At 29.9% G+C, this 16,662-nt stretch overlaps 1 protein-coding gene across 6 annotated transcripts in view; it reads right to left on the reverse strand.

Annotated features, from left to right (window-relative positions):
* LOC118198236 (uncharacterized) overlaps positions 1 to 16,662 on the reverse strand; it is an 82,510-nt gene that overhangs the window by 16,923 nt on the left and 48,925 nt on the right. For 5 of the 6 annotated variants that reach the window (XM_035369901.2, XM_035369870.2, XM_035369879.2 and 2 more), the window contains exons 13-15: positions 15,410 to 15,894; positions 9,429 to 9,510; positions 1,258 to 1,378 (exon numbers count right to left, since the gene is read on the reverse strand). In XM_035369901.2, the coding sequence (XP_035225792.1) occupies positions 1,258 to 1,378; positions 9,429 to 9,510; positions 15,410 to 15,894 (688 nt within the window). Of the gene's footprint in view, positions 1 to 1,257; positions 1,379 to 9,428; positions 9,511 to 15,404; positions 15,895 to 16,662 lie in introns of all 6 variants that reach the window. The other variant, XR_004759731.2, reaches the window with a different exon arrangement.

Here is a 16,662-nt window from a genome sequence, read left to right on the forward strand (position 1 = left end):
ATTAAGTGTTAATTCTTTCCATATGTAAACACATGTAAAGCAACACATGACTTATCAGCGAACAGAAAAAGAATGAACTTCTGCTGATTATCAGTCTAGTTTCCATGACTACATGCCCAATTCAAACACTCTCTCCAGTGATGGGAAGTAAGCGAAATGCATCAAATATGTCGCCTAGCACAGAGACCATTTTTATGCAGCCCTCTGCATATTGTCATGGCTCATACTGTAATTCTTGTAGCAAAAATAAGCACAGATCAAAGCTGATATACACTAAGTTGTAAATATGACCTGTTTATAAAAGGTAGCTCTTGGCTAATCTTTGGTAGTTCTTTCAGAGGCTGAACCAGCAGTTAGAAATTGGTTCCACAATCAGCTTACACAGAATGGTAGGCATTTAAACTGACAAATGCCAACTCGAACTCATTTTTACACTTTGGCTTTCTTGAAATTGCTTAATATATTGTCATTCTTTGAATAGCAATTTCTTCCTATACAACCGACTTTTAAGCTGTATCATACTTATATAAAGTGATGGCAGTGCCTCTCTCGTTTGTAATGCTACTTGATGAAGCTTGCTTTTATTGGTAACATACCCAAATTTTTTATTGGTAACATACCACTTTTAGCTGATTTATCATGATTTTTCAATTTGTTGCTTAACTTTTGGAAACCAATGTAGTATACTTATAGCAGTTGTAAGATAAAAAAATTCATGCTTATTTTCTCCATAAGCTCAAAAAGCAGAAAGAAAATTTGAATTCTGCAGATAAAACATTCTTGTCACTATTAACAAGAAATTGGATTAGCAGCTCCTTACTTCAAAGAAAAGGTACCATAAAAATATATATGCTTAAAAATTTTGGCTCTGCAAATTACATAAGCATTACAAAAATAATTCTGATGCTATTACATTTATATACCCACTGTAATACAAAGATTTATACCACAAAAATAATAACTCTGATGTATTTGTTATATAAACTTTTAAAAAGAATATAATAGGAACATTATAAAATTTGGATAAAAGAGAAATTGCTAAGTGAGAATTATAAAACTAACAATCAATTTTGCATCCTTGATAAAATTATTTTATACAGATAAAAATTAAAACAAAATACAAAAAATATATTGAAATTTATTATGGGACCCTACTTACTTAAAAAAATACTCTACATAAAGATTAATAAAAAGTCAAATATAAGCAATCTATTATCAAAGTTATCAACAAAATACTGACTATAGGAAAGTACCTACAGGATGTAAAAGATTTTCAGAAACAGATGGTTCCATAAACTGTTGTTGCTGTTTCTTTGATCTAGCTTGTTCTCTTAATACAATATTTTGAGCTCTTGCTAGAACATCATCATCTTTTTTTCTTGAAAAGAGGGAGAAATTTTATTACCCTTAATAATTTAATTTAATGAAACAAGAAAAGAATTACATAAAAACAGGCTGATACCACTTTTATAGTTAGATGGAAATTTGCATGAACCTTGTGGGACTGTTAAATTTTTTTATTTACTTTTAAAAAAGCATTCAAACAAACAAATTCATTAACGAGATAAATAAGTATATATACAAAATATCAGTTCGAGTTGATTAGTAAAAATACATTAAAATGTACCCTTATACAATCAACAAACAGAAATTTTCCTTCATTTTCATTCTCTTGCTCATATATATCTGCAGTACACTTCCCAGAGTAAGCAAAAATGTTGAATGAGCAAAACTATTAAAATAAAACATTCAATGAATATGCCTCTTGGATTTTTTAATGGAAGTATATACTGAAAAATTTTCAGATTTTGACGAGTACACTTCTGCTATGAAACTGACATTTGAACCATACTTAGTAGATATATCTAAAGCTCTAAATAAACTATAAATGGAGTTATTTCAGTTGCGAAGAAATAATATCCTCAAATCTCTTTTTGACACTAAAAAGGTTCCCATAGAAATCTGTAAAAATGCAGTTGAATATCCATGCCTATGAGGATATGCACACCATTTACTTTTCAGATACTTACTGCTGGAAGTCGACATTTTCTCTCATGACAAAAAATAAAATTAATTTAAGAAAGCAAATTGCAAATGATCCTTTATCTCTAAAATCTACTAATTTGAGGATCTATTAAGACTGCACATTATGAAGCTTGATCCAAATATTCAACTACTTTTCAGGCAAGAAACAAATGCAAATATCCCACTAAATTAAGTTTTCCATCGGGATTTAACATTATTTTACATACTGTTGCTATACTGGTTTTGTATAATTTAATATTATTGCTTTTCTTTATAATGTAATAAATTTATTGAGAAATACTTCTACTTTATTATTTTTATTTGAAACAGTATTTAAATATATGCAGTTGTTTATTAAAAAAATTATTAAACATTAATTTTATCATAAGTTATTATCCTTATGTGAATACAAATATATTTTAAATTTTAAATTTTTGTTTTAATAAATGACTTAAAGGTTTATTGCATTATTTCTTTATGATGCAATAAAGTGATAAAACTATAATAATTTCACAAAAGTATTGAAATATATAAAGTATTTATAGATATATCAACTTATGCCGCCTCCTTGATCACTGCATAATTTAAATGTGGCCTCTCATGGTAAAATGGTTCCCTACATCTGATTTAGGGAGTCATTTTGTCAAAAGGACATTTTGAATGCAATTTCATGATACTTTTAATGATATATTGGATTCAGGCATTGAAAGGCCAGTAGATCCAATTTTTGGTTTTGATGAGTAAAAAGAAATTTTAAAAAAGGTTATAGTAAAGTGAATTGACTGCAATTGTTACAGCTAAATGCTATAGCATGAAAGAACACCAAAACAAGTGTAATGTTAATAACAAGAAAGTTATGAAAGTACATAGTTTTTTCCAGGATAATTTAGCTTCACATGCAAAGAAACCAAAACAAAAGGAAGAAAACGAACCTAAAAAACACAAAGCTTCAACATAGGGGATCAGTTTGAAAGAGTTTATTATACTAGGCAAAAGTCCTTTTTTAATGTATTTGATCTTTGATGTAATGTAGTGAAATTCTTTGGCAGTTGTAATATATGTCATTCCTGCCAATAAGTATCTGTGCTTTACAAAATGATCAATTTACTAAGACTAAACATCATTAAGAAGACTAAACATCATTCTTACTAAGACCAAACATCATTAACATTAAGAAGCAAACTGAGTTTAAATCCATCATGAAAATCATAATAATAAAAAACAAACTGAAGTCAGAATATTTGTGCAGTTACATCTATGATCCCTCCCCCTATTGTTGCTAATGGTATTAATCTACCTGGAATTTAATATATTTTCTTTAATTCCGTAATTATATTTAAAAAAAAGACTGCAAATAGACAACACAGCAGTAACAGAAATTGAAAAGAAATAAAAAGTATAAAATAGAGGTTACTATAACAGATAATAAATATAAAATGAAACTGTTGAGAAAGAAAAATGAAGAAAAGAAAAAGGAAAAAGTTGAGAAAGAAAAGACAAGCCTTCAATTCTTATGACTTAAGCATTCTGCTCATTATCTTAACCTTCTGGGGCAAGATATTATAGTAAATATCTGCTGAATGCAGACTTGTGAAATATAATTTTGCATATATGTGTTATCTAAATTGTCTCAATTTAATTTGTACAATACGAGAATTTAAACTATGTTTCAACTATGAACAATGCAGAGTGTCAGTCACATAGTGATAGTCCTCCTTAATGACTGATTTGAAAATTGATTCATTAAAGAAGCAAAGATTACTTAGAACAGCAAAACCTGATCTTTAAAATTTCTCCTAATTCTTGATAATGCTTTGGGGCTTGGTATTGAAGATCAAAGAACACTGGATCCAAATGTAGTCTCCAAAGCGTCATTCCTTCCACTGAACACCACTTCCTTAATCCAATCAGTGCATCAAGGAATTATAAAAACATTCAAATCCTATTATACTACACATGTTAGTAATGCAAACAAAGCATTATTAACATAAGTCACTGCAAATAAAGCACTAGACCAGAGGTTCTCAGCAAGGAGAAAATTTCATAGTCTAAGCAGGGGAATGTGGTTAGAGTTATATTTACTTGTTAAGGATTTAGTTTCAGTTTATGAATATGAAAATTTTTTATTCAAGTTTTGATATTATCAACACTTTCTATACTTTTCCATTTAAATTATAAAGTATTACATTAAAAAATAATTTTAATTTAAATAAATGTATACATATTTTTTGAATTTTGGAAAGGAGTGGATGGGGAATGATTGTTTAGCAATTATAAAAGAGGTGCAGGCAAAAAAGGTTGAGAACCATTGCACTACATGAAGGAAAGCATGACAATTAATGGTATTTTGGGAGCACTTCAACATAAGACACTACACATAAATGTTTAAACTCGCATGGGAACAAGTGAATTCATCAACAAGGATTGCTTGCTCACATCAGTACTGTCTAGTGAGGAAGAGAAAACTAGGACATTATTTCATGACACAGTCAAACCCTGCTATAGAGAACCACATTTATAATGACCTCTAGATATAATGAACTAATATTTTGATCTTGGCCATTTCCCTTTACATTTAACGTTATTTTAAATGACTATAGTCAATTTTAAAATGTATGAAAAGTTGTTAAAATTTTTTAAGGATTTCCATAAATTGAAAATGAAGCCAATAAAATAATACTGTAGAGACATTAGGTATCTTTTGGAAGTAGGAAAGATTAAAAATATGCAACGCTTTCGCCGGAAATCGAACCCCAACCTCTCAATTATGCGCTGAGCGTGCAGACCACCACACCACAAAGGCACGACAAGTAGGCGGGAGAAATACCTTATAATGCAAACTGCAAAAGCAATAAGCAGCAAAGAATTTTTAGATATTGAAGAACATGAAAGCAAAGAATTAGTGAAGAGCGATGATCGTGAAATGACAAATGATCTTATAACACCACATTCTTCTTTTAATGCTGATGAAAAAGTATTAATGAAATTCAGCACACAGAAAATGAATTCTCTACTACAGCAGATACCAACTGCAATGCATATTATTCATAAACTTGTATTGGCATAAACTGTAGAATAATAGAATCTTTTCAATTTGGGGACAAAAATATAGATAAAATTTTTATATAATCTGCATCACACTTGTACAAAATTATAGATAATTTTCTACCTAGAAACTAAGTAAAAGTTAATGGTAAATTTATCAATATTTTTTATGTTCATTTTCAGTATTTTTGAAATTTTATGGATAAAATTATTACTTATTATAAATGTTCATTTCATATGAGGATACATAACTGATGCACCTGAACCAGGACTTTTAAGTTAATTAAATTACTGTGTAAAATTATTAACTCAGAACTATTAAAAATTAAACGTAGCGCTAGCAAAACTTTGAACAAAAGTGAAAGAGAAAAAGAGAACTGCTCTAGTGAAAAACCAAACAGCTAACTGCTAAAATTACCGTTGATCTTCAGAAAATCACCCCAACAATTTGTTAGTTGATAACCGAACGTCCCCTCAAAAAAAATAAATAAATAAAAAAAAAAAAAATAGAGAAGAAGAAAGAGAAAAACAGGAAATGAAACACAGATGTGGACCCACCTTTCTGTTGTCAATGAACTGACTGATGAGATGCGAAGAAACAAAGAATACAGACTCTCAGTTGTCCTAGATTATCGGTGAGCCTGCTCTGGGCACACCTGGGGTTTGCCGTTCTATTTTAGGCAAGATTTCAAGGTAAAAATTTAAAACTAATATAGAATAAGGAGATTAGCATACAGCCAAAAAAAATAACATAGAAATTTCTTTTCAAACAATTCCTTTTATACCTAAAAAAAAATGGAAGATTTCTTTGAAAAATGAGGGTCTCAAAAAACTAAACATGGCTAAAATATATGGACTGGTTTGTGTTGAGCTGCCATCTACTATAAATAAAGAAGGTTCAGAGTAACCTATAAATCCCTTTTCTTCCAATTTTTGTGTGCGTACAGAAGAAAATTTTTAGGTGTGCCCAGACTGGGCATACCATGCTGCAAAGGGTTAACATGATTTCTAACTAGAGTTGTTTTTAATTTCTTTTTGGAAATGTGATAATGTTATCTTTTTATGATTCATCAACTAATTTTTACACAATTTGAGAGACGATCCAGTTCTTTTTTATTGGATCAAACATACCAAATCCCAGAACCAAACTTTCCTTTGAATTTCATGCAGCTTAGTTTGACGACACAAACTCAATCTTAATGTTTCAAGCATAACGGGCTTTTTTTTCTTATACAAGATCTTATTTTGTATAAGAAATTTCTTATCTAATACTTATATGTATTTCTCCAACAAAATGTTACAGAATCTGTGATAATCTAATTTAAAGCAAACAAATGCAAATGAATATTTCATAATTCTTTTTAGCATAACTGCACAGGTGATATTTCCTGCAAATAGTGCTAGGCCTGAAAGAAAATTTTACAGCTTCTATTTATTCACACACACAAAAAAAAAAAAAAAAAAAAAAAGAGAAATTGCTTTAATTTTGCTTTAATTTTAATTTTATTTAATTTATTAAATTAAATAATTTTAATTTATACAGCAATTAAATGGGTTTTTTTGCTACGCACTATTTCATTGAAAAAAAAGTCTGACTGAACTTAAATGGTGATTAACTGCTATTACATGACCTTTGAATAACTTTTGAAAACACTGTAGCGAAACTTAAAAGATGATTCTCTTTACTTCTTAGACAGGGTTCATAGCCACATTTTAGTTAAAAAAATAAGCACCTATAAGCACTTTTCAAGCACATTTTAAGAAAAAAAAATAAGCACCTGTCTAATTACATCATACACAACTGCATAACCTTAAAAATTAGACTTGTAATTTAAAATATGAGAAATGAAGTACTTATTAAGAGACAAAGAGCATTACCTCAACCATAAAAAATAATTACTTTTTTTTTTTTTTTTTTTTTTTGTTTGTTTGTTTGTTTTTAGTTTTAAATAATAGTTTAATTTACAGAACTTGTTTACAATGAGAGAAAAAAAAAAAACTATGAAGAACTAAACTATATTACAAGATTTAATGATGAAATTTCAGTTCAAAATAGAGAAAATAATTAATAATAAGGTATATTTATTGTATTCGCTTGGAACCTAATAATAAATACAATTTATTTTTCCACTCATATTGATATTTAAATAATTTAAATCTAAATTCTGAACATTTTCTAAATTTTCATTGTATATCAGTTTTCTCTTAACAGATACTGCAAGCAAAGTAATTTAAGTAAAAAAGAGGAACATTTCTGAAATCAGAAGACAGAAATTTGCTTCATGCAGTCATGTCATCTTTAACAGTAAAAGGTTTACTAACCCGCACACTTGGAAATTGGCGAATATCCGGACTGTCGAGCGTAACTTGAAGGAGCGGAGGGGGGTTAGACTGTAGTGCATCATATAAAAATAAACCAACAAAAGTAAAAAAAAAATTCTGCTTAGCAAGCACAGTAAAACTCTTTTAAGTGTTCATAAACAAACCTCGGACTGAACATCAAAATTAATTATCTCTGCAAAATATCGCAAACGTTATTGCACAATATGTGCGCCGTAATTCTTCCCTACGTGATATTACGCAATCGGAATCAACAACTGCCGGTATTGGGAGAATAAAGAACTAAATAACTGGGGTGTTTTTCATTCTAATTTTCAACAGATGGCGTTAAATTTCTGGAATAGAATAATTCTTCGCTTGGGTTGGTAGACTGCAGAACTTTTAGTCCTATTCAATCAAAAGTGACAAAAAAAAAAAAAAAAAAAAAGGACCGTTGCTTGTTTTGCAGCGAACTGTAACGGTTTCAATATTCAAGATTTTGCGGAGAGACCTCCCAACCTTTGTACTGTATAATATATTGGCTAAAAAAATGAAATTATTTTGACTATTCGATTACTTTCCCTTTATTTAAGCCATTCCGAATATTATTCCTTGGAAAGCTAATCTGTGTTAAAAGAGAACCATTTTTGGAAGTTTACTATGCTTCAGCAGTTACTGCAACTATGTTATTATAAACATTCATACATGCTCATAATATAAGCATAACGATCATAATAAACACGAATATGAACTGACCAAGCGGAACGAGAATGCAAATTTTTAAGATCTTGATAGAAATTCAAACGTGTATAGTATTTGGGTGGGAGGAAAAGAACGCCGAATGTAGCGCAATTTTCTACTGCTTTCGCAATTCTTTGACCAATAGAAGGACGGGCACCTGTCTACTCTTCTTGCACACCAAAGGTTATGTTAATGCAGAGAAAGGGGGAAAAGCTATTTCCAGGAGTATGACTCACCATCTGACATTCCATATTAATAAGAAAAGTTGTTTATTTAGTTTCGGCTTTGGTACGGGGAAAAATAGCGCATTCATTAAAAAAAAAAGCACTAAAAGCAAAAAATAAGCACTAAAAACAAAAAATAAGGGCTTTAAAGAAAAAGTAAGCACCTATAAGAGCCTTTATATTTTATTTTCAAATATAAGGACTTATAAGCACTTATAAGGACCGCTACGAACCCTGTTAGAGTACTTTGATCACTTTTCAGTTATTTGATAGTTTTTGTCAGATACTAATATTTTTCCCTATGCAAGTTTTAACCATTTTAGCAGAAACTAAACAGCTCTGCTTTTATTGTAAAGTATATGATATAAATATTTGAGTATGTTTTTATTAATGGGGCACCAGTTGAAAAATGTATACCAGAGTACCACATATGGTAACCTTTTTATACAGCATTATGATAAGTCACACAATGTTTAATGTGCACAATGTCAGGTCCGTGTGTAATGTCAAATTTTGCAATTCTCTGCTTTTTTTAAAGGGAAAACAAATAGCTGTGTACATTAGTACCGTAACAGAGAAAATTTTCATCTAAATCTTTTCATAAAGCTTTACATATTTTATGTTTGCCACCCTCTAGTTAGATTTCAAAGCAGTTTTTATGTTTGGCGCTAAATGTCACCCCATTAACAATGAAGAGTACCAATATAATTAATGCTTCACATGAAAGCAAAAAAATTTTCTTTCATTATTTAAGAAAAATTTTAATAGCAACAATTTTAAAATAATTTTTTACATAATAAATTATAAATATTAAAATAATTTTTTACATAATAAATTATAAATATTAAAATAATTTTTAATGAAGAAAACACAAATATTCCTTATTAATACAACAGAGAGAGAAAACTGAAAATTCTATTTCATGCATTTATAAAAATTAATTTTACACTCTAACTTAAAAAATATAACAGTTTATAAATGAGTGTCATTAAAGCAATTGAAAGATTATTTTCATAAAATACTCATAACTATCTTAATTAATGGAAAAAGTAAATGAAAAAGATATCAGCTTACAGTAAATTTTGATTGAAATGTGGAGTATAAAGTGATGATCGAATAAAATCATTTTCAGATGGTTTGCTTGTTGAGGTTTTGCCTATAATTTATAAATATACAAATAAATGTAATTTTAATACAATTCAAAAATATATCAAGCACAATAAACAGATCTTACAGAAATTATAGTGAAAGAAAATGTAAAGGAAATAAATAAAAATGGCATGTATATATTACTAAACTGTTATATATGATATCTTAATATATGCATATGTATATATATGAAGTATGTAATATATGAAATATATGTATAGTATATAATATACATATGAAAAAATGATAGTTTACTAAATCGACATAATAATAGAATACTTAAATATAAACCATTAAGGTGTAATTTAAAATAAATCTGTTTCATAGCAACTGCATAAACACTGCACTAGCACAAAGAATTCTAGCTGTTCTTTATGTGATATATATCAATAGCTATATTAAAATATTTGCAATCTTTTATAAGAGAGTTACATACATATTCTTTTTTTATTTGATTACTCATTATTCTTTGTTCCATCCATCTAGCCAGCCAACCAGGTAGCTAGCTAGCTCAGTCAGTGATTGTGTTATTCTTTTAGAGTTGTTACAGCTGTTCTACTTTTGTTTTAGCAAAATTTTTATGTAGGTGAGGCATTTCTAATGTTCAGAGGTACAAACAATTTTTAAAAAATTATTTCAATGCCTCAGCTAATTCAAAATGAACAGAAAAATAACTGATTTTGCTAGCATCAAACTCTTTTTCCTCTTGAAAACATTTCGAGTTCAGCAGTGATAATACTACTTTTTTCTTTTTATATTGATTATTGTGTATTTTTATTTTTTTACTAATTACTTTTTCGACTCAGTCCAAGTTAATCTAATATACTCCACTAACTTTTATTAAATTTTAAATTTTAGTATACAATGGGTAGTAAAAATTCCCAGAACTTGTAATTCTTTATCACCACAAATAATTCATTCATTTGTTTTACTCCACCATATTTATTTACAACCAGAATTCATAACAGGCAGTATGACAGCTGTGTAACTGAAGGCAGGAGTATGTAGTGTTCAGTTGGCACAATGTTGATTTATTTATGAAATCTATACACTTATAAAAAAACTGAGGAAGGGACTCCAAAGAAAACCTCTGGCCAAATGTCGAGAAGGATGGTTACTGCAACACGATAATCTCCCTCCCACACATTGATTGTTGTGCAAACATGGCTCACAGAAAAGAATACTCTAGTCCTTCACCAGCCTTGCTATTCATCTAATTTAGCGCCATCAGATTTCTGACTCTTCCCAAAGATCAAAATGGGCCTCAAAGGTAACTGGTTTGACACTGAGGGTATCGAAACTAACACAATTGCTAAACTTCGGAAGATACCAAAACTTCACTTTCATCATTGTTTCTAGCAATGGCAGGAACATTGGAGAAAGTGTGTATGCTTTGAATGAGCCTATTTTGAAGACAATTAAGTAAATATGTACCTACAATTGTGGTAATAGAGAATTGCAACAAACTTCCAGGAACTTTTTGGCTGTCCCTTGTATTTTAACTTTCTATCAAACTTTGCCTGTTTAGTTTTAATTTAAAATAATAAATAACTATATATATATATATATATAGCCATTTCAAGGAGAATTGCAAGCATAAGACATTTATATTAATATCTTATAAATTAATATCTTATAAAAGAGCAACTGCAGATAATGTAAACATAAACTAAGATAGAATATTTCATTTTAGCTAATTTTCTGAATAATTTAATAAGGAACTTTTTCAGTTTTTGTAAAAATAGAAGAAATAATAGATGAATAACCAACAATTTACAAAATATGTAATTATTTCATTGGATCTGGAAGTCCAGAAAAGACTTTTGAAATTATGTATACTTATACTAACTTGCTAGGTATTTAATGATAAAGGAAGAAAAAAGGTACATGTTAGTGCAACCACATTGACATAATTTGGCAATTTTTTACAGGAGAAAAAATAATGACTTATAAAAAATAAAATTATTTATTATGTAAATGCAAGTTATTATATACATATTTAATGTTTTACCTAGTTGTAACAAAAATTTATCGGCCAAAAAACATTCTTAATAAAGTTAAAAAAAAACATGAAAGCAGTATCTTTAATGCAGTAGTAATCACACCCCCCCCCCCAGTATGATTTTCTGCCAATGTTTTGGTAGTATTTCAAAGCCTTCAGTCCAGAAATTTGTTGGCTGTGAGACTAAAAACAGATAAACTTCATTTTAGACATCCTGTGCAGAATGGAAGATAGCACCAACAAAATGTAGTTGCAGGCATGAAAAACAATAGAAGTTCAAAGGAGCAATTTTGGGACTCTACGATGGGTGTGGCAAAAGATCCCATTCGATTCCATACAAAGCTCAACCGGTGAATGCAGACACTTGTGGTCTTGCATTATCTTGATTGAACATAATCTTTTTGTGCTGAAAGTCAGTTTGAAGTTTTTCCTTGATACCAGTGTCAACACAGACTAGCTCTCTCGCTGTAAACCTTACTGTTGAGGATTTTATCTTTTTAAAGATACATTTTGTGGATAATACGATGGCAATTCCACCAGGTATAGAGCATGATCTTTTTGTTAGTCGAATTGTGCTTTGTGATGCTGCCGACGGGCTCACCGGATGCAGACCAACCCGCTTTTGCCCTGTGTTGTTGAAGTAAATTCACTTTATATCACAAGTGATGATCTGGTCCAGAATTTTCTCCTTGCATCGATAATGATTAATGGACATGGCACTAACATCTAAAGCATTAGCAAGCTCTCAAGTGATTGCTAGTGATTGTCTTCCACAAGTTCTCACAGGCTGGCCTTATTAACATCAGTAGGACGGCCAGAGTCCTCTGCTTTTTGAATGACATACTCCCCATTTTTTAACTTTCGGTACTAAACCTTCAGAGTGTTATATGATACAATCATCTGTACCTAAAGTGTACACATGATTTAGTGACATTCTGTAGCTGACATTGTGGAAGTAAACAATGGTTCTAATCTGGTAGTATGATAGTTTCATTTCAGACACCTTGTACTTAATGATGACGATATTTTTTTTTACAGATTTCACAACCCAGTGTTCTAAAGCAAGTCTCTTTCTTTCAAATGCCAAAACTCGTTTGACAAAATATGATTAAAAACACCAACGCAAACTGTTTGCACAGACAATATTTTCGATGGTGGGAAACTTTCGTTAACTCTTTGCGGCACGTTGTGCCCCGTCTGGCCACACCTAAAAATTTTCTTCTGCACACACAGAAAAAATTGAATGAGAAAGGATTTATAGGTTACTCTGAATGGACAAACATTGTTTTTAAGAACACACATTTTCCAAAATAATCTTCTAGATTTTTTTAGGATATAAAAGGAATTGTTTGAAAAGAAATTTCTATGTTATTTTCTTGCCTGTATACCAATCTTCTTATTCTATAATAGTTTCACCTTGAAATCTTGCCTAAAATCGAATGGCGAACATCAGATGTTCCCAGAGTGGGCTCACTGAGACACTATTTTACTGAGAGGCAACTGTATCTTTGTTCCTCTGCAGCTCATCGGTCAGTGCATTCATAATAGAAAGGTGGGTCCACACCTGTGTTTCATTTCCTGTTTTTCTATTTCTTCATTTCTTTTCTTTTTTCTTTTTTTTTTGGGGGGGGGGAAGGTTTTGTTATCAACTAAGGAATTGGATCATTTTCTGAAGGTCAGGGGTAATTTTATCAGTTAGCTTTTTGGTTTTTCACTAGAGCAGTTAGTTCTCTTTTTCTCTTTTGCTTTGGCTCAAGGAAGTTTTGTTAGCACTACATTTATTAGTTTTGAGTAGTAGACGTTTATTTAATTTTATTTTATAGATTATAACTTCAAATTGTAGATATAGTATTAGTTTATTTTTTTCGAATTTTTAATTATTTTCCAAACGGATCGGAGAGGGCTGACCATTTCTGATGCACTGAAAGTGCTACAAGAATTGCTTTCAGATAGTGAGTTTGATACGGATCCTGGTACATATGTAAAACATGCAATATTGGGTTGTGCTTTTCAAAGGTGGTATCACTTTCTTTTAAAAGTACACCATGAAAAAAAATATATGAAAGTGTAATATTAAATGTAAATAATGTAAATATCATATACTCAAGTCACTTTTTTCCATTCATATGCATGTAATCATCATATAAACAAGAAGAGCTTTTTTAAGGGGTGTAGAGTAGCAGGCCTCCCCATCGCACACCCTGGGTAATACTGAATCTGTTAACGGTATTCAGAATCTATGGTGTTTTTTAATTGTAGGCAAAATCTCTTACGCTTTTATACACTTCCCAGCAGTGCTCATTTCAGCACTCTTTTCGAAGCTCTATCCATTCAGAGTGCTCGCTTCGGGCACACACACAGAATTAAAACGATAAGTACTATCTTCACAAAATTTTACCTGTGTGCTCCTCTTGGCGGCTGATTAAACTGTCTTTTTTTTTAATCGAAATTCCAACTTTAAAAGATAGCGTGCCAGAAAGGGTTAAAACCCAATATTTAGGTATTATTCGGAAACCAACCAATAAACCTATTTACAAGTGGGTCTCCCCCCCCCCCACACACACACACAAAGTTGTGATCAAAATTTTGTGGTGATCACTTTAAGAATAGATTTAACACTATTGTTCCTATGAGGGATTTTGCTTAAAATATTGTATTTCTGCAGATATTTTATTGCACTCATTGTAAAAGTGCATGTTTTAAAATTGAATTTAAGGGGAAAAAAATTTTGGAACTTGGAATAAGCAAAAAAGAAAACATGAACAAAAATTATGATATTGAAGACTGAAGAGAATAATCTGAAGACGTTTTATGTATATGATTGCCAGAGTTTGGTATATTCTGAGAATTTGGCGACTTAGATAGTTGCACTAATACATAAGTACCAGGGAGAAAGGTTTAATGCTAAATATTAATTAAAATAACTGTTTCTCCCCCTTGATAAAAATGTATGAAATGTAATTAATGCTTTACAATCAGAAATTTAATATTCTACAGTAAACAGGTGGATATTATTTCGCATAATAATCAATCAAAGAATGCAGCCAAAAAGACAACAGCTGCTGTGTATGAACAAATAGCTCTATGAACTGGTAAACCATTTCAAAAGTTTGCATAATGAACTACATTCTTATGAGCCTATTTACAATAAGGTTAGAAAGTCCTCCAGAAAGCTATCCCTCCCCTTAGGCAGATAGCCTTTGAATGCTTTACCATAATCAATAAACAACCAATCTACAAAAAGGTAAAAAATAAATAAACTTTTTATTAGTTAAATGGTTTTAGAACTGAGAAAAAATACATCATTAATATACTTTTTGCCTTATGCCTCGACTAGAAATCAGTTAATTAAGTTATTAACAATTCATTATTATATTTCTAACAAATTGGGTTTAGCATTAAAAAATAATACAATACCATTGAATATACCACACAAAAGTAATACTAATAAACAGCAAAACTAAATTTTTAAAACAATGTCCTCTATGAGCAGAATTATTATCAATGTCTAATATTCTTTAAAAAAAAAGAAAGAAAGAAAAGGGTGGAAAAGAAAAAGACTTTAAATACCAGAAAAGAAATTTAGAAGAGATTTTTATTTTTAATTTTTCATTATTTTTATTCTTTTTTTAGGTAAATAATATTATATTATTATAAAATGGATTAAAATATTTATTGGAATAATCAGATGCAGCACAACATAGATTTAATTTTTATATTTACCATTTCTGCAGAAAAATATTAAATTCAACTGATTGTGAAGTGATAACAATGTAACCTTAAACAATGATAATTTTTAATGATAAAAATCTCAACTGTTTAATAAATTATAAACAATATTAAATTTAAAAAGCAGTATTTTGAAAATATAGCATAACATTTATCTAAACATAATTTACCATACTTGTTTCACTTGAGGAGCCTTTAAACTGTTTCATGGTTTGGTTTTCACACTGATGCTTCAGTTCTGTAATACGATGCTTTGCTTGTAGCTTTTGAAACTGGACATAAAAACTTTCAACTGGACTAGAATATGAAAAAGGACTAAATCCATATACCAAACTACTGGTATGAAATGTGGGATCAAAACTCAGATTAAGAACATCATTCAGTTGATAAACAGAATTTTTGACCGCTTGCATTACTTCACAAGATTCAGGATCTCCATCTTCACACATGCATTTACTTTGTCTAGGCACAGGATTAGAAGATGGAATCTTGCTGGAAGATGGTGGTGGAGATACTTTATCTGTTGCAAGATCGTGAAGAATATTTACATCCGGTGGGTTAGGCTGATATTTCACTTCTGTGAAATCTGAGTGTTTGGGTGGATTGAACGATTTGAAAGACTGACTGGTGTTGATTGGAGTTAACTTTTCTTGCAAGAATCTGACAGAAAAAGTGCTGAATCAGTATAGTACAGACAGGATAGTAAAAAAGTGAATATATTTACAGGAAAAAATTAAGAGTTTTGAAACAATATTTCAAATTTTCTGACATCATTATGGCTATCAACTGAGTATCTGCAGTTTATTGCAGCCAAAATACATTATACATGCAACAGAAATAAGCAGTTTACCAATTGTAAAAGCCATGCTAAATAAGAACAGGTCATAACATGATGAAACATAACACTGTCTTCCCACAGAAATCTCCCCAGATTTCAAGCATAAATATGCATGTATGTTTCATAATAGTGTTCTATTACTTATCCAGTACAGATGGCAGGCATAATTTTTATTATTTTGTCATCTCTAGAAATTAATATAATACTCTAGAAAACATCACATTATTTTTACTGCTAGAACAAGTACAGTAAATACAGAGTGTTTAAAAAAGAATGACTCAATTAAAAAAACTTATACAATACAAAGTTTGAGATCCGAACTCATCCGGACTTCTGCAATTCTGGATTTGGAATTTTTCCGGAATATTAGATCATCAGTTTAAATCTAGTAAGATGGCATTAGAAATTATCAAATTAAAAATATGAAATTGTGATTTATGAAATAATGAAGCATTCATGATCAAAAATCACAAATGCTTCAAAATTAAAAAAAAAAAAAAAAAAGAGAGAGAGAGAGAGTATCAAAATTTACAAAAAAAAAAAAAAAAAAAAAGCTTAATATCGAAATGTTTTCATTTTCAATAAACTCT

The sequence above is a fragment of the Stegodyphus dumicola genome, chromosome 1 (genome assembly GCF_044657685.1).
Source record: "Stegodyphus dumicola isolate Sdum_Otavi_A_Nest chromosome 1, ASM4465768v1".
Classification (NCBI taxonomy): Eukaryota; Metazoa; Arthropoda; class Arachnida; order Araneae; family Eresidae; genus Stegodyphus; species Stegodyphus dumicola.